We start from the raw sequence: 26,186 nt of genomic DNA on the forward strand, positions 1-26,186 counted from the left end.
TTATTTTTAAGCTGGATTGGTTCCCTGATCCAAATCACAGCTCAATGAAGAAACAGTTGTGCTGGCAGCACGGACGGCTGGGGGCATGAGAATATCTCAAGCCAGTGTCAGCCAAGACTGCCCTGTAAAAACCACAAACTTAAGATTTGCTCTCCACTAGGTTATAATTTATTAAAAACTCCAAAGAGAGCAATCCATTTTCTTAAAGAAATAACGTGAAGGGCATAAACACAGACTACCTTGATGAGAAGAGAGAAAGAGTATCACAAGATAAACGACTAAATTGAGAGCTCTTCAATGATCCTGAAACACTAGAAGGAAGTATATGCAAGTAAAAAGTAGGTCAAATTACTAAAGGATGAATTTTAGGGAAGAGTGAAAGTATGTAGGAGCAAAATCAGAAAGGCCAAATCACAAAATGAATCTTGGTTAGGACCAGAAAAGGAAACTGAGACAGCCCTAAAGGAGGAGAACGAGGAGGGCAAAGGGAAGGGCTGTACCCCGGCTCAGCGGGGAGGGAAAGCTTTCAGATGCACCAGTGAGATCAGCTTTCACTAAAAGATACAATGTATTTTGATTTCAGCAAAGCTGCTGATGCTCATTAAAGGTGATCTAGGCAAAGCTGTAAGAGACTACACGTTGTTTACAGTTACTAAGTAATGTTAATAATTATTAAGTCCCACGCCTGAAGGATGTATGAAATGCTAAATCTGTACCAAAACCTTTAATATTCAATGCATTCATTAATAACTTTGATCCTGGAAGAGTTCAGTTATTGTATATGCGAATGTGCAAACTTAAAAATGCAGGACCTGCAACATGGGATTAAAATTAAAATTACCTTGAGAACAATCTATGGAGGGAAAAAGAGCGTGCTAGTGAAAACCTGCTGAGTGAAACTCAACTTCACTAATACAAAGGTGGAAGCAACTACGTAAACAATATTCTGTGGGAAAGGATTAGGAAAACAGCAAATCATGCACTGAAGATGAGCTGTTACACATCATCTTGTGGTGTGGAGGAGATTAGAATCATCACACTGCTGATTCCTGGCACCAGTGTAGAAGAATAATGTCATTTGGGAGTCATACAAAATTATGCTACTTTAATATGACACAATATTAACCAAATAGTGTGTTTTGTTTTCGAAACCAGAAAAATTAGCAACTACATAATATAACTGGAGAAAGTCCAGACAACAGCAACTGTGACAATCATGAGGTCTAGGAGAAAATAATGAAAGACAGAACCTGCTTGGGCTAAAGAAAAAAACTCAAGTAAGACAACACAAACCATCTTCAGACTTCGGAATTTGCTGCAAAAAGGAAAGCCATAAACCTTTCCCATCTTCCCTGAGGAAGCAAGACTTGAGCTGCAGCAGCTGCAGAATTTCTATCACCATTTAGGAAAAACTTGCTGGGAATAAATCTGATTTTGTAGATCTTTTCCACCTGTATAATTTGAGTGCTAATTTAGGGCAATCATTATGATATGACACTTTTCTTCAAATCAAGTGTTATAAAATCAAACACATTTGGATTTGGGTTTTTTTTAAGTGAATTAAGGTATTGTGATGCACTTGTTTTTGTATTGTAGACATATATAAAAAACCCAAAACAACCAACAACACAACTGTAAATGCTGACAAGATCCAGAAACAATATTTTTTATTTTTTTCACCATTATAAAATATCCTAATACCTTTATACATTAAAAAACCCATAATCATTCCAATACACTGTATTGTATTTGTATGGAGAGTATTGTCACTGTTAAAATTACTTCAGAGACAAAGGTGATCAACATAAATGCTACATTTCCTTAAAAAAAAAAAACCTGCATTTTTATTTAAAATCTAATTCAATTGCTTGGAACAATGCTGAAAATAGAAGTCTGGGTACAGAACATACTCATTTTGTTTGGAAGTTGGAAAAGTATCTGTATTTTTGTTTTTATAAGCTTTATCAGCACTTTTGCAAAGAAAATAATAACTGTATTCACTGAGTAAGCATAATATCTCTGGAATTAAATATACTGTCTTACTGGCTAGTTCCCAGCTTCAATTGTAAGGTAGAACTGACACTTACTGATGCATCTAGGAGAGTAGATTCATAGCACAACATATCTCAAATATTTAAGTAAATTTTTTGCAAAAGAAAAAAATCCCGTAGAATTATTATTTCCATATTTACACTACCTTATGTGGATTTACAGTATATCAGGAAAAAGTGTTATGTTCCTGTTCTGGAAGTCACACAACATTATCTGTGTTAAAGTTATACAGAACTATATTTATAAACTTTAATTTAGAATCCAGACATAAAAATAGGCATAAAAGTTGTGGCTGCTCATATGGAGCCAGGAAAGACCTATTTGCCTTTGAAATTCCTACACTGTGGCTTCTATACCACCTTTACTTCTCTATTTCTGCCTCCCACGCAGAAGTCCTGTTTATGAACTCCTCCAACACAATGTGTGCAGCTCATGGAGCTCATCAGTTAAGCATCCTGCCTCCATTCTGCAGAGTACTTGAGAACATTCTTCAGAGCTTGCTTTATTTGAGCAGAGATATCTTGCAGATGTTTAATTTAAAGCTCGTGTGTAGTCTCACTGAAGTAAATGGGATTACTGAAGTACTTAAAGTAATTCCCTGCTGAATCAGGCTTTTATGGGTAAGAATAAATGTGCCTAATTTTTATTCATGCATCAGATATCTATAGACTAATAGTTTAAACTCAGCAGTTTTGTATCCAGTTAATGTTAAATCTCTGGAGTTAGTGTGTCTTCACCTGCTGCATCTACCATCCCTATACCAAGGACCTTTTTACATAAAACCCCTCAGCACAGTTTTTGCATACATACTGTCACCATGCACTCGTGTTTCATATATATACAGTGTTATCAGACCTAGTGCTGTGATGACTTCTTTGTAAATGATAAATAATCTGCACCTGGTCCTCATATATTCTGAGTGTTACATGTATGAGAGACTTCAGAAAAGAACTCTTATAATGTAGATTAAAAAAATAGCGGAAGCAATTCTATTTATTTTGGACGAAAGAGATAAACTCATTCATAGACCTATAACTGCTTACTTCCTGTATCTATGGAGTTGTAGAATAATTTTTAACTTAATTCTAGGCAGAAGGAAAGGAAACAAAATCAGTGGATCTAAGGTATTTAACACATACATGCTAAAGATTGCATATGAACGATACTTACACCGCAGCCAGAAGGAAACACATATTGGCATGAACTAAAGTTGAGGCTTGTCAATGCAAAATCTGTCAGAAAAAAAAACACCAAAAAACCTCAGATAATAAATCTACAACCTTATCAGCAATGAGACACCTATGATGTCTTACATCATCAAGACCTGGCTGACTGATGCTAAGAGTTCTCTGCAAAGCACTTCTATTCTCACATGGATCAAAATTTAAATTTTCAGCAGGGAATAAGAAAAGGCTGTCAGTGACGAATTCATCATCAAGTGTCAAGTTCATTTAAATTGATTACTTCATTTTAATGAATACACCTGAAAATATAAACCACATGCAAAATTACCACTGATTTTAGCATCATTTGCAGATCACTAAAAAAGGAGCCACTGACACACGTGTGATAACACAAGAAAAATAATACGATTCCCTCCTAAAATTTTCATTGTTTCATCTCTGGCCTATCTGATCTTGTTGATTCATCTAATCTAATATTAAAACCTGTAAAATTTAAACCAAGGGGGTAAAACAAAGGACTAATAGGTAGATGCCTATTTCATTTATGCAAAGATACAACATCTTCTACTGTACAGATGTAGGGACTCAAGGTAGCCCCAATTAGTTAGAGTTTTGGGATACCATAATAGACATTAGATCAATAGCTTTAGGGATAAACAATTTATCGTCAAGTAACACTACAGTGACACATATGCATCAGGAGTGCAATTACCCAGGTCATTACAACAGCAAATCCAATTATTCACTAGTACAACTACTGAGGTGGAAATGACAGCAAATCCAGTAATTCACTGATACTCAGGTTGGCAAAGGACTTGCACAACCATGATTATTGTCCAGGCCGTTAGGCAGCAGAACATGGCTGCTTCTTCAAAGAAGCAGCTCAGATCCACAGAGGGGCTAAGACAATCTCATACTCCCTCAAGAGGCTACCTCTTCCACTGCCAAGTTGCAGAAGCACTGTCTGGACTTGCTAACCTGTCATCACTCTCCACCTCTGCTCCCCTCTGTGCTGGTTGTGTCCCTGCTATGCACAGGGTGTCATGTAAGGGAATAGTGGCTTTACACCTCTGTTGTGCACACAGCACCCAGAAACACCATGTAAAGCAATAGTAGCCCCCCAACAGATAAACCCAATGCTCAACAGCTCCAGTTCAAGCGCGACAACTCATGTACTTCATAAAAACTTCTCATAACATATAATAACACGCAGTTATAAACAGGAGACCTCAACAACTAGTTAATTGTTTACCAGTATCAGTTATTACGCATGCTGACTTCCAAAGGGTAGTTACCCACACCCATATAAAATATCTCACTCTTCCGAAATTCTGTTGGAATGTGACAGGGCTTTATCTTGTGTCAGAAGAAAAAAATCAGAAAAGAGATTATTAAAGTGAAAATAGTAAACTCCTCAAAGCATACGTGTCATGACAACTATTGCTTCCAATCTTTTTCTTGAGTAAGAAATGCAAGACATATAGGGCATAAAATCTGATGAGGTCAAGCAATACTCAGAGGATGCTGTACCACATCTTATTCAGCAATCCCACCCACTGCAACGTTTTCAGACTTCCCCTCCGTTCTCAATAATGGCTTTCCAAAACTCTCAAATTGCAGTGAAGGTCTCACTACTCAACTTCAGAACGCTATACAGCCTTGTTCAAAGATATGTTAAAGACTGCATGCCTATGCTACAGAAACAACATTCCTGTATGGTTTTCTACACTCCAAAACTATGGAATAAAATTCCCCGGAGAAAAAAGGGGCACTGAAAGCTTCCCCATCATCTCATGGACAAGGCACAGGTCTTTGATGGTGTCTTTTTTTCTTTGTACATATGTGTCTAAATACATGTGCAGAGTCTTCTACCTATGCATGTTCAACCAGAATTAGAAATCCTCTTATTGGAACAGAAACAAGGCTTTATAGCACACACTTCTTCCTATGACAACAGACAACAGAGTTGTTATGGTGCTCAACTCTCCCCTAGAATGAGATACTTTGGCACTGAACTGTGTAAGCATGGCATAAAAATGTACACAGAACAATGTGCTGTGAAGGACAAAGCTTGAAAATTTTAACTTCAATGGATATGTTTAGTATGTGCAATATTTTAATTTCATTTAGGTTTAAGTCAAAACTGCGTATAACTGGGCTGAATTCGGCATAGATTTCTGAAGCTTAACTGTTTCAACTTCCGATGCCTTTTGTTCAAATCCTTCATTTACAATTATGTTTCTGGTTTTACTCATTACTCCTAACATAGCTATTGCTATTTCTCCATGTTTCCAAATCATCTGTGTCCAGATAGTACCACTCTCCATGACTGACAAGGATGATTCATGCTTTTAACAAAACCCCCATTGAAGAGGAACATTTTATTTCAGATTTTCTTCCAGTCCTGGATTGTGAAAGAATAGAAAGCTAAGATGTCCTATGACAAGAGGTTTCAATCCCTTCTCCACTATTCTGTCTACTGTTTCTACTCTTCCATGTTTCTCCTGTCATTTGCTCTTATATTTCTATCTGATTATCAAATATCTGGCAAAGGAGGGCTTGGCAGGATTTAGCGCCCTTCAGTCACCCGTCGGCCGTGAGGCTGATAGTATAATGAGAGTGACTTATGAAGTTCACAGCAGCCTCGACACCATCCACGTTCCTTTTACCCCTCATTTCTCCACCCGTGGAACACGGTGAGCTCCACGTGTGGTTTGGAAAAGGGACAAACCACAACTCGGCTCTGAAAGCCAGTCTTCAAGCTCAGGGAAAGCGAAAAGTAAAATAAAAAAAAAAAAAAAAAAAAAGGCAAATGAAGACTCACAAGTAGCACTCGAAAGCCCTTTCATTTTGCCTGCGTTGCAGGTGCAGCTGCAACCTGTTCGGGAACCCGCGGAGCGGGCAGCGCCGAGGCAGGGCAGGGCAGGGCAGGGCAGGGCAGGGCAGCGCAGGGCAGAGCAGGCAGGGACAGCAGGGGAGAGCAGGGCAGGGCAGGAGAGGCAGGGCAGGCAGGGCAGGCAGGCAGGGGCAGCAGCAGCCGAGGGAGCGGCGGAGTCGCCGCTGCCCCCGAGGCACCGGCGGGGGGGCCCGGCGCGGTTTGCGGCTCCGGGCTCGCCCCGCCCCGGACACGCGCGGCCCCGACCACCGGGGGCACCTTTTCCGGAGAACGAAGGGCCACACGGAGACCTCCCCCCGGTGGCAGCCGCCTTTGCCTGGGTCGCTACCCGGGGAAGAGCCCATCTCGGGCGGCAGGCAGCCAGCGTAGCCCCCGGCCCGCCCCAGGGCCGCACCTGCCCCGCGTCTGCGCGGCGGGCACCACCGGGGCGGAACCGGCGGGCCGGGAGGGGCGGGCGGGGAGGAGCGGGGGGCGTGCGGCGCCGCTCGCCGCCGCGAGCTGCAGGCTGGGGCTGGGCGCGGCGGCCGGCCGGGAGACGCCTCGCAGTCGCGGGAGCGCCCGGAGCTGCGGCGGGCGGCGAGGGGAAGGCAGCGCAGGGGAGGGCAGGCGGAGCAGGAACGAGGGAAGGCGGGCAGGAGGCGCGGCCGGCGCCGCGCTCGCCCCGCTGCCCTGGATGACGGGCGGCCGGTTCACTTCGCGCGATTGGCGGCACCTTATTGCGGCGGCTGGGAGGAACGGGGACAAGCCCACGGGGCACGGCATCTGCACCGGGCCCAAGGGGGCAGGGCAGTACGGCCGGCTCTGCGTCCCACGGCTTTCGAGGTGGCGGGCGGGCTACACCTGGCCCAGCGCAACACTACCTGGGCTACTGGGCGCAAGGCAAGCGCCACGGTCTGGGCGTGGAGACGAAGGGCAGGTGGATGTACCGCGGCGAGTGGTCTCACGGCTTCAAGGGGCGCTACGGGGTGCGGCAGAGCCTCAGCACGCCGGCCGAATACTGGGGCACCGGAAGCAACGGGCTGCAGGACGGATACGGCGTAGAGACCTACGGGGGACGGAGGTTTGGCGCCCGGCGGGGGCGCCGCGCTGCTGGCCCGCGGCCGGGGGACGGAGCGGGCAGGAATGGTGGCGGCAGGGGGGGGCGGCGCGTGGGCGCCGCCGCGGAACGGCCCTCCTTCCACCCCGCGCCCGCACCCGCGTCTGCTCCCCCTCCCTAGCCCGAGGCGGTGCGCCGTTCCCTATCCGCCCCCGAGGCCCGGCTGCGGCCAAGGGGAAGCGCCAACAGGTGCTTGGCGCCCGCCCGCGCCCCGCTGCGCGTGAGGAGCCAGCCCGGCCCCGGCTGCCGGCTCCGGTTGGTGAGGGCTGTGCTTGCCCAGGCTCGGCGCCTTTGCTCCCGGGGGCCAAGCTGGGTAGAATCCGTATTACGGCCGCCTGCAGACGGCTTTTCCTTGCTCCCCGCCCGCGGTTTAGCGATGGCGGGCGGCCAGAGGCAGGCGAGCCCCGCCGCCTCGCTGTCTTCGCACCGTGGCCGTGGGGAAACGGCAAGAACTTAATAACAGAGCCCTTGAGCGGTGCTGCTGTGCGGGCAGGGGTGGCTTTGTGCGCTCAGCTGGTAAACAGGAGACTGAGGGTAATGGAGTGGGTACGCAGCTTGCGTAAAATCAATGAAACTTGGGTCCACCCTCATGTAATAACTACTGTTTTTACCGAAATACGGGATAGTTTAAAGCATACTGCTCAAAGCTCGAGGTGTGTAGTGAAGTTACACAGACCTGCCTCTCACACCTTTCACCACGACAAAGCAAATGTTCCGGGGCTGAGCTCTCGGTAGGCGTGCGGAGGGAACGGGGCGATCCGCCCTTCTGCCGAAGTCGGGAACGGTCAAGAAGTCAGGGTTCAGTAAGGTCACTGAGGACTGGACCTCACTGGAGCCCTCAGTTACAGTTTTTGTACTTCTGTCACTTCATGCTGTGCACGCCAAATAAGCCTGATACTCTTTAATTCATCCTTTGCTGCTATAATGTCGTTGGCGTCAGTGGAAGTGCCACCTGCAACTTCTGTAGAGTTGCTCTTCAACTTGGAAAAATCTAACAGGTTTGGTAAGACTCATTTCATTCAGAAAACGAAAAGTACAATGGGTTTTGCACCTTTCTGTCTCCTTGTTTATGCATATTTGTAGCTGTATGAAAATTGTTTTCTGGTGTGGAAAGTTCTGATGTTCAAAGTCAGCTGAGATGTGTGTTTGTGGATTAAAAAAAAAAAAGGAAAACAGTACCAAAATCAAAGTATGAAAGAGATCAGGATTTTATTTTCACTTTCACTATGCAATACACTTTTTATTTTATTTGTTTTAGCTAATAAATTACACGCAGAAGAACAGCTGAATTTGCAGTGCCATCTTTTTTTTTTTATTTATTTAATTTTTAAATTTTTTTTCATGGAAAAGTAAATTACCATTCCAGTAAATCTTCTAGAAATCACCTTTTCAAATTCAGGTTCTTATTAATAAGTTCTTTTTTCTTTAGACTTCTTGTGGATTTTTTAAAAATCTTAATATAATACTGATTATTGGAGGTAAATTCTCTAAATTTTTAGACTTGGAACAGCATATGAAGTGTGCGGTTTACACTGCAAGATTTTTAGCCCTGTTACCTGAAATCTGTTGTCATAGCCTCAGACTTTTGCATGTTGTAGTTCATACAAACAGAGGGTGAGAAGTCCCATTGATTTTAATGAAAGTACTCATGAATGAAGCCGAGCAGTACGTCATAGATGTTTGCAGATGTGTTTTTGTTTTTGTACTCTGGAAACAATAGCTGTACTTGCACACCAGAAGAATGCTTTTATAAGGGAACCAGATTTACGTATGTGTCTTTAATATACTTTCAAATATTTGCAGAAAAGCTCTCTTGATGACCCGAGAATACCAGCATAGGGAAATAACTCTTTAGACTCTGCCACTTGCCAGTTTGTTTTCAAACTTAGTGTACTCTAGGCCTCTTTGCTGCTATTTTTTTCTCTTTTTGTTTCTTTCCCTAGTATATTGTTTTAGAATGCACTGGTGGTATTAGGAGATGTGGTTTAGGGAGGGGAAAGGAAAATAAGCATTGACAGTGTTCCTCAGTGTTTCTACACACAACACTTCGCACAACATGAGTAATAAATATCATGCTGTGTTCAGATGCTTAAATTTGTCACTCAGTCTAATCTCTGGGGAAAACACTGTGAGTTATAAACCATGATCCTCCGTTCGTTGCATGTGATTATGTAGGGCCTTAAAGTGTCCTGTCAGACCGTTCCCGACGGCAGTCTGGATTTTTGTGCCTCCTTTAAACTCCCTAGGTTTGTTGAATCTGTGCGAATCTGCAAACCTACCAGAGCTTTTCTTATGCAGGGACTGTGGCCTAATTTGAAACTTCAGTATGTCTAAATGAGTTATTTATGGTCCTTCCAACAGTAGCAATAACTGGTTGTGTGGTCGTGTTCCACAGAGGGAGATCAGTGGCAAAAGCACCCTAAGCAGAGGTCATCAGTAGTACGTACGTTCATTGATTTCTGAGAGCTCTTCTTTCTAGGTCTGTACTTATCTAACATTTGAGTCTGAAAAGCATGCAAAAATCTTGATATAACAACAAATTTGTTAAAGCACAGAATATGTAAGTAAAGGATGAGAGCAAATGCAGTAGTTAAATGGGTCCTTGGCCTTTCAGTTTTTTTCACAGTGTAGTTTTAAATTTTAGCTGCAAGTGGGCAATGACATTTACAACTGTCAGATGCACCAAAGGTGTTTTAGAAGGGATGGCATAATGTAACTCTAAGGAGACAGGTTAGGAAATTGTATCTTGGAACAACTTGCCAACAAAAAGACAAGGAAAAAAAATATACTTTTTAATATGTGTGAACACCTTCTCAAAGGAACCAGTTAAACACCAGATAGATGATCAGTAGAACTTGTGGCTGAATGTTTCAAGGGATAGCAAGCCTAGCTTTTGAAAAATCAGTGCTGAACAATGTTATTGTTTTATGGTCAAATAAAACTTTAAATTAGATCGATAATTACAGTGTTAAAATTAAAATTTTAACAGTTGACCCTTATAGGAACTGCTTTTGACAGTCAACTACAGTATAAGGTGAAACATGATAAGGTGTGCTTGTTGATATATCATTCATATTTATATCTATATAGAGAGGTAAATAGTGCATATGTTTGTATCTTCATATATGGGAAAAACTTTTTATCGCGTCTTATACATTGTAGTATTTGATTATTTTGAAACATTGACATACTTTATCTTGCTCATTTAAAGATTTCTAATTTTTTTTTTTGTTGAATAAGGTGATGCAGTTAAAGGCTGATATAGTCAGTCAAATTACTGTGCAAGTCTCTTGTATCTGCATTCTGAAAACTGCCCTCCATATGCCTTTAAAATACTTTTCCTTTAAAATATAAGTTGAAAAATAAAGGAAAGCTTCTCTTTAGAAGAAGTTGGCATTGATTTTATTTCCCCAGTAGAAAGAAAAATTGGACTAGTGAATAGCAGCACATCAATTGTTCTTGTTCTAATGCCCTTATGAACAATAGTGATCACTTCCATTTCATTATAGAGTAGGGAAAAATACAAGTCCTAAATTAGTTAAGTATTTTTGAGCTTTCCATGTTTATTAATTAAAATATTAATATGAAAAAGGCTGACCCTTTATGCTTGTATAAAATTCTATACTGAAATAAATTGATTCTGCTTCAAATAGCAGAATCTGACATTCAAATAGCAACATGGAGAGCCATAATTATGAGTTGCTGCTCTAACGTAATATTGTGGTATAATCAAAATTAGACTTAGATTTATTATTTCAAAATGAAATTAAATGGTGCAGAATGTTAGATTATTATATGCAGCCATAAGTATGTGTAGCCAGATTCTTATCTCCAGCATATCATTGGAATACTAAGGGGATCCCAGAAATAATTAGGGACAAAATGAAGTAATTTATGCTCATAAAATATTAATATATTTCTAGGAAATGTCTGTTTAATAAAACAAAAAAAATTACAATGTGGCTGTATATTTGCAGTATTTACAGAATACGTCATACCAGTGCTTTGTGCTCATGTTTCTATTTGTTCTTCCCCATATGCTGAGTTTTTTAAAATAATCATGTTCCTAGATTCAGCACCCTTGCAACCAGTGCAGCAGGAGGTATCCAGGATACAGAGAATGAGAAAGAAACTAAGAAAGTTGTTTGTTTGTGTCAGCAGCCATCTGTTAAGACAAAAACCTTCCACTTGGTAGAATTTTCTACCAACACAAAATAGTTATGTTGTAGAACCTATCTAGTGTTATATAATAAAGAAAACAGACTTAGCAAATTGAAATAAAACTTAGAAGAGATAATTCAGCAAAGCAGTACTTGATAGATGCACACAACCAAAACAGTATGCTTATACAAAGGAGATAGAATCTCAAAGCCAATGAGTCTTTAAGATACATCTAAAGCTACAGATATTTGACAAATATTTTCACAAAAATTTTATCAATCACTTAATTTGACATTTGATGTTCAGTTCTCTGAATAGTTAATAGGTGCTCCAATTAAAGCAGAGCAAAATAAAAAAAGATATTTTAAAGATCGCTTATTCATCCCTCTGTAAGAATATTCAGATTTAAAATAGCTTTGTTTTAAAAAAAAAGAAGCAGCACTTGGTAGGCGAGAGGATTCATTTTGAGGAGCTTAAAGCAGTGTAATGGAAATTTGAGTGAAATTATACTAGAAAGTGATTATCTTGTATTTGCTAGTTGTGGGGTTCCTGCTACCTTCCTTTGGAACTCCTGGTACAAATGGCTTTCAGAGACCAGACACTGGCAAATGTCAAAATGAGAATGCCTTTTGAGAATATAAGAAAAAAATTGTTAGCAGTAGTAATCTGTTAAAGGTGGGATTTGGTTCAAATGCAGCTTTGCGTGGATATCCATGACTTTTCATAACATATACCATGTTGCTCTTTCTTACACTGCTGTTTAAAAATTTTTACGAAAATAGTTGTGGTTAAATATGTTTGATAGAATGTTGTGCAATATTCTGTTTGTTACTGCCTTCTCTTTCTTACATACTGCAGAGCAAATGAAAGGCAAAAAAAGGGCTAAAGGATTCATGCTTCTGATCACTGTCACAACATAATGCAGTGCATGTTTATGTACTGGGGATACCATAAAGTGTTGATATGAAGAGATTTATATGAGCAGATCCAAAGGCCCATCTGAAGACAGTTCAGTGTATTGTCATATAGGTCCTGACAAGGAGAGGTCTGTAGCCACCTTAAACCCAGGATAACAGGACATTTACTTCTACTTGCCCTTTCTGTGAGCAGCTGGAGGCAAGAGCCGTAAGTGTCCTGCTCTCTCCATCCGTTTCTCCCTCCTCAACTGACTGCATATAATGTGGATCTATTTCTGCTGACCACTTCCCATCAGTCCACCTTAAAAAAAATGAAGAGGGAGTCCTGCTTTAGAAACTTCTCTTTGAGTTTTCCTGGACAGACCTATTCAAAAATGCTTATGATTATAGCTACTGTGTCTTAGTTGCCAAAATAAATTAGTTCAGCTGTGAGAGTGAAGCATTTGCGAAGCAGAAAAATAATTTATAAGAAAAACAAGTAACAAAAGTAGTTTATCTGCTGTGTCACGTGCTGTTGTTTTTCTGCGTTACTTCTTACCAGAACCAGAGCTGACAGTGTGGTATTGCCTGTAGCATACTGGATGTAGAGTGCTATGTCTGCTACAGCTTCCTGAATTTAACTTCTCCTTATTCCTTTAAAAGGTACGTACCAGGGGCAGTGGACAGGAGGGATGCGACATGGATACGGTGTGCGTCAGAGCGTACCCTATGGCATGGCCACTGTGATCCGCTCACCCCTCCGAACGTCTCTGGCTTCACTGCGGAGTGAGCAGAGCAACGGCACCGTTCTGCATGACGTCACCTCAGACAGCCCGGCTGGAACAAGAGGAGGTTTTGTGCTCAATTTTCACAGTGATCCAGAAGCCATGGGCATTAAGAAAAAAGGAGGCTTGTTCAGAAGAGGATCCCTTCTTGGTAGTATAAAACTTAGAAAATCAGAATCTAGGTCATCGATATCTAGCAAACGGAGCTCTGTCAGGAGTGATGCTACTATGAGCAGAATTAGTTCTAGCGATGCCAACTCTACAATTAGTTTTGGAGACGGTGACTGTGATTATAGCCCTATGGAAGACCATGTCGATGCCACCACTACAGAAGCCTATATGGGTGAATGGAAGAATGACAAGCGCAGTGGTTTTGGTATCAGCGAGCGTTCAAATGGTATGAAATATGAAGGAGAATGGCTGAATAACAGGAGGCATGGATATGGATGTACGATGTTTCCAGATGGCACCAAAGAAGAGGGAAAGTATAAAAATAACATTTTGGTCCGTGGAATAAGAAAGCAACTTATACCAATACGAAACACAAAAACTAGAGAAAAGGTGGATAGAGCAATAGAGGGTGCACAGCGAGCAGCTGCCATGGCAAGAACCAAAGTGGAAATTGCAACTTCAAGGTATGTTGTTAAATGCAAGGTTGTAAAAGTTGACTTCAGTGAGTACTTGCTTAGCATTACACATACAAAACTTAGAACTTCAGCTCCTTTGAGTAAAGATGTTTGTGTATGTTCCATGATATACTGTGAAAGTAAATTTCCATTCTCAATACATTTCTGTTTTCACTCAAGAGCTGCTGTGTTATGCCTTTAAACCTGTTTGGAAAATAAAACTGGTGAGGTAATGTAGCAGATTATTTGGGAGACATGAAGCAAAGATTGAATATCTTTCCATAAGCATGTTCCAATTATGCTTATTGTATTGTTGATTTTTTTGGGTAGCATCTGAAAATCACTGAAGTTGCTCAATCTTGGGCATCTTAAGATGCATCTGTTTATCTGAGAGACGGTGGTATGAACAACATAAGAATAATGGTCAGTGCGTCTTAAGATGCATCTGTTTATCTGAGAGATGGTGGTATGAACAACATAAGAATAATGGTCAGTGCTGTTGTTCTTAGAGGCTGTTCATTTGGTTGCCAGGGCAGTATCTACCAGAAGAGTTCTGTATGAGGACTCTTCCATTTTGGAGAATGCTTCTCCAGCGTTGTCTGATCATAAGACCACCACTTCAAATAGTGGTGGTTTTCTTCTCCCTGTGCCTCTGCCAAGTGTTTGAGATGGGAGAAGTGTATAGGTATTAGCAGTGGGGAAAGATGTCATTTACACTTTGAACTCCTAAACAACAACCAAGCAAAGTTGTTTGAAATAGAATTGTTACAAATTAAATCAGTACAGACAATTTTAATGGGCTTTACTATTAAGTTTGAGAGCTTTTCAAAAAGCTATTTAATTTTTAATGCCTTCCAGTAACTTTCTGTGGTAGTTTCCCTGTTGTTGGTTTTAGTTTGTTTCCTCAGGCAGTCTTTTTTTGAAATATGCTTTGGATAAAAAAAAGAGTCCAGAAATGTGCATGAAAGAAAATCTTCATGCTATTTTAGAAAGAGGATGTCACATTACACTTAGAGCTGAACAACTGATTCCTGATTTAGTGTGGTCACTAGTGTGTCCTCAGTGACTATCCTTTTTCTGACAGTCATAAGGAATACGGAGAATACTAAAACGTGCATAAGTGGAAAAGCTTGAACATATAGATGGCTCACAGCAAAAAGTAATTGAGACACTAACGTGAAGAATTTAGCATTCTGGTGAAGAACCTTTCTGAGTACTGGTCACCTAAGTAACTAGAGGGTAGCATATACTCAGTTACTTCTATAAATATATGTAAGGTGAACCCATAGAGGCCATTCACTTCAGAGTTGGACTTGATGGAAAAAAGGGCTGGCTACTCAGGAAGAGTTTAGGAATATAGTTAGGTCATGCAGAAAGAAAATTAGAGAGACAAGGGCACAACTTGAATTTAATCTCACCACTTCTGTGAAGGATAACAAAAAGTCCTTCTACAGATACATCAATAGCAAAAGGGGGGGCAAGGAAAACCTCCATTCTTTACTGGACATGGGCAGGAATATAGTTATCAAAGATGAGGAAAAGGCTGAGGTATTTGACACCTTCTTTACCTCAGTTTTCAACAGTAAGACAGGTTGTCCTGAAGACAGCTGGCTTCTGGGGCTTGTAGAAAGAGATAAGAATCTGAACAGCCCCCCTGTAATCCAGAAGGAAACAGTTAGCGACCTGCTGAGCCACTTGGATCCCCACAAGTCTATGGGACCAGATGGGATCCACCCAAGGGTGATGAGGGAGCTGGCGGAAGAGCTCGCCAAGCCACTCTCCATCATCTTTAACAGTCCTGGCTCACTGGGGAGGTCCCAGATGATTGGACGTTGGCAAATGTCACGCCAATCCACAAAAAGGGCCGGAAGGAGGACCCAGGAAACTACAGGCCCGTCAGCCTGACCTCAGTGCCTGGCAAGGTTATGAAGCAGATCATCCTCAGTGCAATCACACAGCACCTACAGGATGGGCAAGGGATCAGACCCAGCCAGCACAGCTTTAGGAAGGGCAGGTCCTGTCTGACCAACCTGATCTCCTTTTATGATCAAGTGACCTGCCTGGTGGATGAGGGGAAGGCTGTGGATGCAGTCTATCTGGACTTTAGCAAAGCTTTTGACACCGTCTCCCACAGCATTCTCCTGAAAAAGCTGGCAACGCAAGGCTTGGACAGGGGCACCCTGTGCTGGGTTAGGAACTGGCTGGAGGGCCAGGCCCAGAGAGTGGTGGTGAACGGTGCTGCATCCAGTTGACGGCCGGTCACCAGTGGTGTCCCCCAGGGATCAGTGTTGGGTCCAGTTCTGTTTAATATCTTTATTGACGATTTAGATGAGAGAATTGAGTCCACCATCAGTAAATTTGCAGATCACACTAAGCTGGGGGGGAGTGTCAATCAGCTGGAAGGCAGGAGGGCTCTGCAGAGGGACCTGGACAGGTTGGAGAGTTGGGCTGATTCCAACGGGATGAGGTTCAACAAAGCCAAGGGCCGGGTCCTCCACACTGACCACAACAACCGCATGAGAAGAGCAACGAGGCTGGTGAAGGGACTTGAACACAAGTCCTGTGAGGAGAGGCTGAGGGAGCTGGAGTTGTTTAGCCTGGAGAAGAGGAGGCTCAGGGGAGACCTCATCCCTCTCTATAACTACCTGAAAGGAGGTTGTAGCCAGGTGGGGGTTGGTCTCTTTTCCCAGGCAACTATGAGTAAGACAAGCAGGCATGGTCTTAAGCTCGGCCAGGGGAGGTTTAGGTTAGATATTAGGAAGAAATTCTTTACAGAGAGGGTAATCAGCCATTGGAATGGGCTGCCTAGGGAAGTGGTGGATTCTCCGTCCCTGGAGGTTTTTAAGATGAGATTGGCACTTAGTGCCATGGTCTAGTATCCATGGTGGTATTGGATCAAGAGTTGGACTTGATGATCTCGGAGGTCCCTTCCAACCCAGCTGATTCTATGATTCCATGATGATCCTTGTGGGAGGCTTCCAACTGAGAATATTCTGTGATTGTATGACAGCATACCATGTTAGCAAAGCAGATCAATAATAGGTAACTTGAAGAAAGTACTGACAGTTTAATGTTCTGTCGGTACATAATAAGTCCTAGTTCTGAAAAATGTGGGTTGATGTGATGCATGGAAAGGGGGAGTCAATGTAAAGCTATTAAGAAATTGTAGTCTGAGACCATTAGGTTCCAAGGCAACAGTGTATGCACTTCCTCTTTAAGAAGGGATATGTCTCTGAAGAGTTTTACTTGCTTTTCCTTCCCTTTGATTTTAGGTGGAGGACAGAGTTCAAATTGCTTCTTTTGGAACAATTCATGAAAACAGTGTTTATTTCTTGAAAATACGTTTTTGGAAGTGCAACAACAGAAGGCATCAGCTGTAGAGTGCAGTTGTGATCCTGGACTATCTATCTCTCCTTCTGCTTTCTTAACTGAGAGTCTCTTTGAAACAGACTCATGACTACCAGTATGGATAGCAAGATTGCAGATTGAGGTTTCCTGTCTTTTTAGTAGCCATTGCATTAACTATACTCGCACTGATTCAAAGGCCAAAGACCTGACACCAAGTCAGGCATTGTCAGGCACGAAGAATGCATTAACTTGACTTGTGAGTGCATGTTGGACTCCCCTAGTAAGAATGACACAACCCTTCCCATTTCTTGAGTTTTCAGAATTGCCTTTAGTAGCAATGAGTAGGAGCAAGGCCATGGCACTGTGTGAACTAAGGGACTGTCGTACTGGCAGAGTCAGTAGCACTGACTGTCTTAAGAGCCAGGTTATCTGGGAGACATTCTAGAGTAGCATTGAGGAAAAAGCTTCCAACAGTTGCTAAATTCTAGGTTGACTGGATTGGTGCACTTCATGATGAAAGAACTTCCGTCTCACTGAAACTTGAGGACCAATATTAGTGTGACTGCATTTTTTACCAAACTGGTATATTAATAGTACGTTAATCCTTCAGACAGTAGCATTCCTGCGATGTCTTCTCAGACGAATGTGAGGATGGTGGTCTTGTGTCTTTCTAATGATCACTACTACACAAAATGTCTGGAAGGAAGAGTACCTTTTATCATCTCTCTAATATGTAATACTAAGGTGGTTCTGCCCATATGGCATAACCTCATTGCACACTGGCCTGTAAAACGTTCTGTGTTTCAGACTGGGCAGGTGTCACCAGCAAGGTGTGCTTACTGTAGATTTCCATTACATTAGTGGAAGAACTCTCTAGATAGACCTTTTCTCACCCCCAAAATCATCTAATATCCAGGTTTTCATTCAAAAGGGCTAGAAACCTTGACTCTTATCCAGATAAGTGTCTTTTCAATGCAGCTTTGAGTTGCAAGCTGTTCTTCCTGTATTGTTTATTCCCAAAGTGTTTGCTGTGAAAACAGACCATACTCCTCTTCATAGCTCCCTGCTGGTCATGACAGCTTTGGCTGGTAGTTTGACCTATGACAGATGTCCACACAGTCGTCAACAAGACCAACCACTGTTTTGCTTTATATTCCTGATGCCTTTTTGTGTCTAAAAGTCCTCCTTAATAATCTGTGTACTCTTCCTTTATCTAAAATGGCAGTTTGGTGTATACAGAAAAATCTAAAAGTTGGGGTAAATAGTACTTCTCTGAACCTGAATTTACACTGGCTCTCCTAACTTAACCTTTGGATTTTTGAGACATTTGTACTGAGGTGTTTTGGAAAGCATAGCAGCATTTCTCAAAAGACACCAGATCACAAAATTGTGGGATGTATAAAAAGCTTCTGTATCAGGGAAATAATTAGCAGCCTCTGCTACACAGGTCTGAATTCAAAACAGATTATAAATTAACCATGAATAAAAATGCTTTTAAAATTATAGCACAGCTTAATAGTATTGATTGTGTATTAGACTTTTACTAGCTGTATTTAAGGAAAAATATCTCGATGCAAATATAAAAATCCCAGAATTTGAGAAACTTCAGAAGTATGTTCAATATTTTTTGCTTTCAAAATATTAAAAGTTGCTTTTTTAATATCATTATTATAGGCAGTAATTAATTCAAATTTGTCTTTAACACATTGTGCAAAAAGCAGTCAGGTTTGTATGCCTTTATTGCGTTTTCCTTTCTAAAAAGAAAAGCTGCTTTCCAGAAACTTTTGATAAATTCTTTTCTATGCATGTGAAGTGCTTCAAATGCTGGAAGATGTATGTTTGGAAGAGCCCTTTGGAAGATATTTAAAAGCCCCAAATATCCATTTAACCAAGAGTCAAGTCGAAACTCATTTTGAAGCTGTCACGTAATTCTCACTTTAGAGGTTTTGAACTTCCATTTCATTACTGTCATATGTCTCATTCAAAGGAGATATCCCTCTGTAGTTCAATATAAATTGGAATTGTATTGGAGTACTTCTTTCTTAGTATGAAAATCACTTAAGTTCTCATTATAGTGTATTATATTAACTTTGTCTTCATCAGTACTTACGATGGTAAAAACTGTAATGTTTCTGGAATTAATTTTCAGAATTTGAATATAAACTTACCTTCAATACTCAGCATTGCTGGGTGGTTTTTAAAATACATTAGTCCTGTAAGTAAACATGTAGCACTGGAAGCAGAAGGAATGATGTTTGTTTACATACAACCCTTCACGTACCAAATTCTTTCAGAAAAGTCAATTTTATGGATTCAGAATTGAGCTCTCAGAGCCAGGCTCTTTTTTTTTTTCCCCCCTCCAGATTTTTTTCTAGGTAGTGTTCCCCTTAAAAGGTCTTCCCCTTTAAGTGTTGACTCTGAGAAAAAACAAACTTTGCAGGGACACAGAGGGACAAGATGCAAGTATAGCAAGGGTAAGAAATATGAACCAGAAGATAGTGTGTGGAGGAAAAGAGAGAAAAAAAATCAAAAGAAAAAATCTTTCCTTGTTGATATTTTCCTTATAGTTTATTGATCTTTGAGATCATAAAACAAGCAGATTAAAGAATGGTAATTTCTTTTTTATTCTCTTTTCCACAGAAGCTAAATACTTTTAATTACTTTAAAGTTTTCAGTAAGTTTTAAATAAGATGTATATACTGTAATAGTGTGCCACAAGAACTTCTGACCACCTTAAAAGTAATATTGTAATGGGCTCTCATTAAATGAGCACCTGAGGTTTGGTGAAGGATAATGGTGCCTTTGTGTTAGGCACTGCACAAACAAATCACACTGGCTAGAGACCTTGCAGTGTGGGAAAATGGCAGTGCTCAACAAATGGAAAGAAACTGGCAAAAGCCTGTGAAAGGATATGAGATCAAGATAACAGTAAAATCAATATCTTGCTACTAATAATATGAAGCAGTTCCTTGTTGTTAATTAGCTGTCTGTGCTCAGATAGCAGTGACTAGCAAGCCTCTAGTCAGGAAGACCTCTTAAGCAGAGCACTGAACTGCTGTGTTTTCTGCAGCGATTTCTTTTTCAGAGTACCCTTTTTAGACAGCTCAATTTTAAACATGTTTGTGTCCAAATCGACAGATGCTATGGCTAAGTTTCAACCTTTTTTTTTTTTTTAATAGAAACTACTGAAACTCTGTTTGTGATCTTGTCTCATGAGCAGGCTGCTTTGTTCTACATTGCTGTGAAGGCGTCTCAAATTGTTACAAGTGGATGCAGGAGGAAGGTGCAGCAGGATTTACTTGGTAGTGAAGACCCAGTGTACTGATTTCATTTGAGAGCAAACCCACTGCCACAGCGTGGACTTTCTTGGGTCCCTGCTCTCCCTTGCTGTCATAGTGGCCTCCTGGAGCCATTAGCGGGCTTGTGTAATGTTTGGTGATGATGATGATTCAGAGGATGGCAATTTACCCAGCCTGGTGCTACCCCAGCCTGGGGCATTGGTGTCAAGTCAGTGGGCAGCCCCTGCTGCTGAACGGCAGGGTTCGGTTCTCCGCCTCAGAGCACCAGTGTCCATAGTACATCAGTTATTTAACAACCCCTGCTTCTGTTTTTCATCACCTTAATTCAGAGTAATTTTCAGTAAGCCAAAAACCCCACACTTGGTGGGGTTATATGAAGCGTGTGGAACTGTCAAGAAGGAGTACTAAATGGCTCCGTAGCCAGTTCATTTGTTGCATTCATTGCCCTGCGTGACCAGTGCGCTCAGCTTGACCTGAACAAACTGTGATTTCTAGGGAGAGCTGGAATTATATGCATGTGATAGTACAGTTTGTGTCCACACTGGAAGGCAGCTGCCAGTCATTCCAAATGGCACTGAATTATGTGCACCACACACAGCTTTCCATGATGGATTTAGCTGACTCTACCAATCTCACTTTACTCAAGAAACTAAACTGGTCACTTGCAAGGCTAGTGCCTCACACGCCTTGGAGATGCTTTACTTATTATAGCTGAAATATGAATATTGTATTTAGGAATAGGATCCAACAAATACCAGAGGCATTTATATAAGACCGGTTGCTTCAGTACAAAGAGCTGCCTTAGGTTCAAAATGAACTTTAATTACTTTGCTGCATAGTCCGTTTAAAGATAACAGATTAAATGCTATGGTAAGCATTTAATCTTAAAGTAAGTCTGGAGCTACTATGGATAATAATTTTAATGTTGATTCTGCATTCTTTAGAGGAAACCATATGTTACTTGAATCCTGTGGGAGTTATACCACTAACTTCAGTGGGGCACATTTTCACTCAGATTTCACAAACAACTCATTGGTAATATAATATAATCTTGGACTGTTCCTCAGTTATTTGCTGGTGAATGAATAATACATCTGTTTGAAATATATAAATCGTATAAACATTGCTACACAGATCTGATTTCTTTTCTTAGTAATGTAGTAAGATTACATGGCTGAAAATACGCAAAATCATTCCTGTACCATCCCTCAGCTTGAAATTTTAAAAAGCTTTGGGTATTTACCTTTTTGATCAAAATACCTATATCCAAGTACACCTGCTTACAGCCATAATTCAAATAGGGACTTATTTTTTTTAAAGCAGTTCTGATGTATATCCAATCTTACCTTGTGTTTGTATTACAAAAGGAATTGTTACTCCAGAGTTGCTTTTCTAAGTTCTTTAAGATCAGGAGATTGCTAATATAAGACTGAAAATGTTTTTTGCTTCCAGAAAATAAATGAAACAATGCCGCACCACTGCTTTTAAAATAACCTTCTAAGAAAGCCTTTTTTTAGTGTACAAACCTCCTTGAAATATTTCTTTGTACAGATTATAAGTATTTTTTTCCAAGTTTCAGAATACTTAATTTAGGAGTTGAGAGAATCTTTGCAGTCAATAAATGTAGCTAGCAGATGTATATGACAACATTAATCCTTTTTTAATGATACTGAGATACATGAAAAGACTAATATTTTTCTGTAGTCACAGAAGATGAGCTGTTATGCAGATTCTTGCCTTAGTATTTACACAGCATCTCAGTTTTGATCTCTGTTACAGCAATTGTTCAGAAGCTAAGCTGCAAACAGCATCTGTCTCTACTGACTTTCCGGAGAGTTTCTGTGGTGGAAATAAATATCCATTTAAAAAATAAAATCTGGATTGTTTGTACTGGTTAGTCACACACGAACTGTAGCGTAAAGTCATTAGACTTCAGTTATTGACTCCTATAAAAATATTCTCAAAACCAAAAAAGATCAATTTCTGGTGTATTTGGTACTGTTGCATACATATGACTAGTAGTACTAGTCAGAGCTTGAGTAATTTACTTGACGTTTTGCTCAAAGACTAAATCAATTTTTACAGAACCTTCCCAGCTTATTTCTTCAAAGAATAAGAAAACGTGCTATCATCTAACTGTAACATTGTTGATCATTATTCTACAGAGTAGGATGTTTCTCACTGAACAACTACGGCAGAAGAATAAGTAATTTAAATGATTTAGTTAATGCCCCATACATTGATCTAATTGTATATTTCCCAAATCATAAGGGATGAATTTTCTGAAAACTGGTGTAGTTCAGTGGATAGTGCTGTTTGAATACTAATTGATCAGTGATAACATGTTATGACTTATGTTCATTTTTCTGTGATTAATACACACAGTGTATTTGCATACACTGACTTGCATTCTTTTGCCTATCTCACCACAATCTTTCTCTTTTAGTACTCCTCTATTTGTGCTTCTTGTTTCCTACTTCTTCGTTCTTCTACGGTTCTTTACTCTCTTTGTCTGGGGAGGCAGAGGCACCGTCTCTGTGTGGCTAGTGTCCAGGAATAAATTTCTCTATACAAGTTTGTCTCTCCTCAAGCCCATGTAAGTGTTTAACATCTAAAACAACCTATTAATTATTCCTTTTGGCCACTTAAGATCTAGTTTTCCAGATGTGATGAACAGAAGTAGTCTCCCAAGAGCTCATTCATGAGGTCATCTCAAAGCCACTTACTTCATAAATAAAGTTAGGGTTCTTCTGCCTTGCACATCACTCTTACACTTAAATTGATCTTCATTTGCCGTTTAAGAGTGATCACTGAGTTTTTGCAGCCTTCAGACTTCTCTAACACTGCCATTCACAAATTCTGCCACTTAGATGTTCACATCTTTTCCCCAACATTTATGAATGACATGGGTTCTCAACCCTGAGCCCTGTGGGTATCCAGTGGTGAACCTTCTCAGTTGGGAAAATTAATCATTTAATCTGTCCCATTATATTCTGTATCTGAACTAATTTTTTGTTCACTTAAGCATTTCTTCTCTTTTTTTTAATCTTGATTTCCAAAGAATTTCTGATGAGGAATGCTATACTTTGGTCCTACTCTACATTAAAACTAGGGATTGATGAGAAAAGATGATATTACTGTTTTGCACTTAAAAGCTAGAAATTTCCTTATTAGTATCTGATTCATATGAAATCAGTTAAATGTGAGGTCTCAGTTCTTTTGTTCTAGGAAGTTAAGAAGGAAGGTGTATCCTTTTACCACTCTGAATCAGGTAGGTAAGGCTTGTTTAGTTACCTTACTGCTATAATATAACACCTCCACTTAGTGCTTGCCTCAATTTACTAGCATATATAAGATGAGGGAGAGGTCAATTTGCTACTGCTTTTACATTACTTTCTGATTTTGGGGCGAATCATTTCAAGGATCTGTCTTTCTCTGAAATTTTAGACAACTTCATAAAAAAAGGTGTTAGATCATGTCACTCTTACAGTTATGCAAAAGACCTTAAAATCAAAATGTGGAAGCAAGCAAGACTCGAAAGCTTCTCACTGTTTAGATGGTCTGTTGGCAGATGTGGACATGCATCACAGTCCTGGTTTGCTCTTATTTGAAGCTGAGGTTTTGTACCTGTTCATGGATAGAAACTTGACTTCCGTAAGGAAAAGAAGACTGAGAAATCTTGGTGATGGCTAAGGTGAAGTGACTTCATAGGAACTGAGTCTGTGCGTGTATTCAACCCAAGTTCACTTTTTAAGCTCCTTCACTTGCGTGAGTTTATGATGTCCATTGTATAAGCATCTTAGGAATACCCTGAAAACAAAGAAAATAATGTCAAGCACTAAGATATAAAATGTATTTCAGGAATAATAAGGGAACCATCCCTGGAGGTACTGAAAAGCCATGTAAATGTGGCACTCAGGAATGTGGTTTAGTAGTGGACTTGGCAGTGCTGGGTTAACTGTTGGAGTCAGTGATCATTTCCAACCTAAACAATTCTGTGATTCTATAACCAAAAGTTAAGAGTGTGAGCCAGCAGATACCAGTTGTCAGAATGCTTTGTGAAGATGCAGTAGTAAACTACCTTAAGCATTGGGTGTCTTTTCCTTATGTCTCCTGCTTGGAGACATGTCTTTACTAACATATCTTGACCAAGGGCTTATTTTCCCTTTTACTAAAAATCCAGTAATTATGCAGAGTCTGGAATGTTTGTAAATGTATTACCATTTATGACATTGTTTTGTGCTTCAGAGAATGGTACATTTTTGGAAATTGCAAATTAGCAACAAAGTTGGGAATGGCATCAGTTCTACAAATATCAACAGAATAGATAAACTGGTGACGTTTTCTGATTTCAAAAATGTTTGATTTGTGCAAATCTCTTGAAGTAATAGTAGTTTCCAGTGAAGAGGCCTTCCCCTTCTTTCCATGAGGGCTAGATTCCTCGTGCAAAACTAATTCATGTTGGGAGGTCTAATGTTGCCAGGCATTTAAAATTTCTTAATAGTGCAGTGTGCAGGTAAAAATATTGTTTTATATTCTCGATAATGAATTATCAGAAAAAAATCTCATTGAATGTGTTACAATCCCAATGATCTTTGATAATGCATGCCGTATCTGTGAAGAGTGTGGTATTATTTCCTAATGCAGAGTTTATATATGTTTCAGAAACAACTCAAAGTCTGTATCTATGTCTGTGATATGAACAAATACGATGCATTTCTGATGGAAAAATTGTTGATGGAGCTCTGGGAATGAACCTTCGTTAGCAGAAAGATTAAAGTAGATAGCATTTAGCTTTTAGCTTTGCTGAGCTTGTGAACAATGACTGCAGAGAGCAATTAGTCAAAATTACAGTTCTGAATAAATTCCCCAAAGTGTTTGTGCTGAATTTGATTTGATGTTTTCTTCAAATTTTAGTTGATCATAATATGCTTTAAATGGCTTTTAACAGTACACTGATAAGTTCCAACACTGTAATGTAGTCCATACTGGATTTGAATTCATCTGCTCCTTGCACTTAAGATTAAAACATAGAAGTGGTCATGAAACCTGTATAACAGTTAAGTTGTGAGTTAGCTGCTGACATTATATGCTACGTAACGTGGTGAATTTTGGCTGTGGACCTTGGTGGTGGGTGAACAGTATGAAAGAGCTGATGTCTCTTTCAATGAACATGTAGATTTCTGCTGTTTCCAGCAAGGATTAAGCCAGACTGGAGTCTTTTTGATATAGAATATTATTAAATTTTGGACCATTATTTGAAAAAAAGTCCTCAGAAATGTTGAATTGTGCCCTGGTGTTTGAGTAGGGGTTGCACAGGCGTTGGTTTGGTGAAACCTATGAACTCATTTTCTTATAGCAAAAGTTCTCCCATTTATTTGCTATTTCACAGCATATTTAATCAGCCCTTTGTAATAATGAAGACATTTTTGGTCAGCAGTTCAAAGAACATACTGACTGAGTCTTCATAGGTCAGTCTGAGAAAACTCAGCTTAAGCTATCGTCAGAAACCTTGCTTTTTCACGGTCCCTGACAAGTCAAGAAATTCTGTTATGCTTTCAGTGTATCTAATGTGATACTTGAAAAGATACTTTTCTTTGAAAAAGATAATTAATTTGCCTTGAATTTTCTGGTGCATGAAAACACATATTTGAGCAGATGTATAACATAGCCCTGCTTAATGCATTCAAGGAAATAATTCTGGTTTTGCATAGAAACTTACTTTGCAGAATGAGGGTGACAGGTTTCTCTTGGATTACCTGCTTTTATACGCTCACTGTTAAAACCATTTCATATCATCTGTCTGACTCTGAAACAATTTATTGTCTTTCTGTTAGTAAAAC

The 26,186-nt window shown here is 40.3% G+C and overlaps 2 protein-coding genes across 2 annotated transcripts in view; one reads left to right on the forward strand and one right to left on the reverse strand.

The window, feature by feature from the left end:
* Positions 1-7,047, reverse strand: part of GDAP1 (ganglioside induced differentiation associated protein 1) — a 32,706-nt gene extending 25,659 nt beyond the window's left edge. Inside the window, exon 1 of the mRNA XM_018079322.2 lies at positions 6,993-7,047. The gene's annotated coding sequence lies outside the window, so the exon portion shown is untranslated. The remainder of the gene's footprint in view (positions 1-6,992) is intronic.
* Positions 6,806-26,186, forward strand: part of JPH1 (junctophilin 1) — an 82,821-nt gene continuing 63,440 nt past the window's right edge. Inside the window, 6 exon segments of the mRNA XM_018079310.3 lie at positions 6,806-6,835; positions 6,838-6,882; positions 6,884-6,925; positions 6,927-7,181; positions 7,183-7,192; positions 12,949-13,705. Of these exon segments, the coding sequence (XP_017934799.3) occupies positions 6,806-6,835; positions 6,838-6,882; positions 6,884-6,925; positions 6,927-7,181; positions 7,183-7,192; positions 12,949-13,705 (1,139 nt within the window).

Source organism: Manacus vitellinus, unplaced genomic scaffold (genome assembly GCF_001715985.3).
Source record: "Manacus vitellinus isolate BGI_N305 unplaced genomic scaffold, ASM171598v3 scaffold_1_pilon, whole genome shotgun sequence".
Lineage (NCBI taxonomy): Eukaryota > Metazoa > Chordata > Aves > Passeriformes > Pipridae > Manacus > Manacus vitellinus.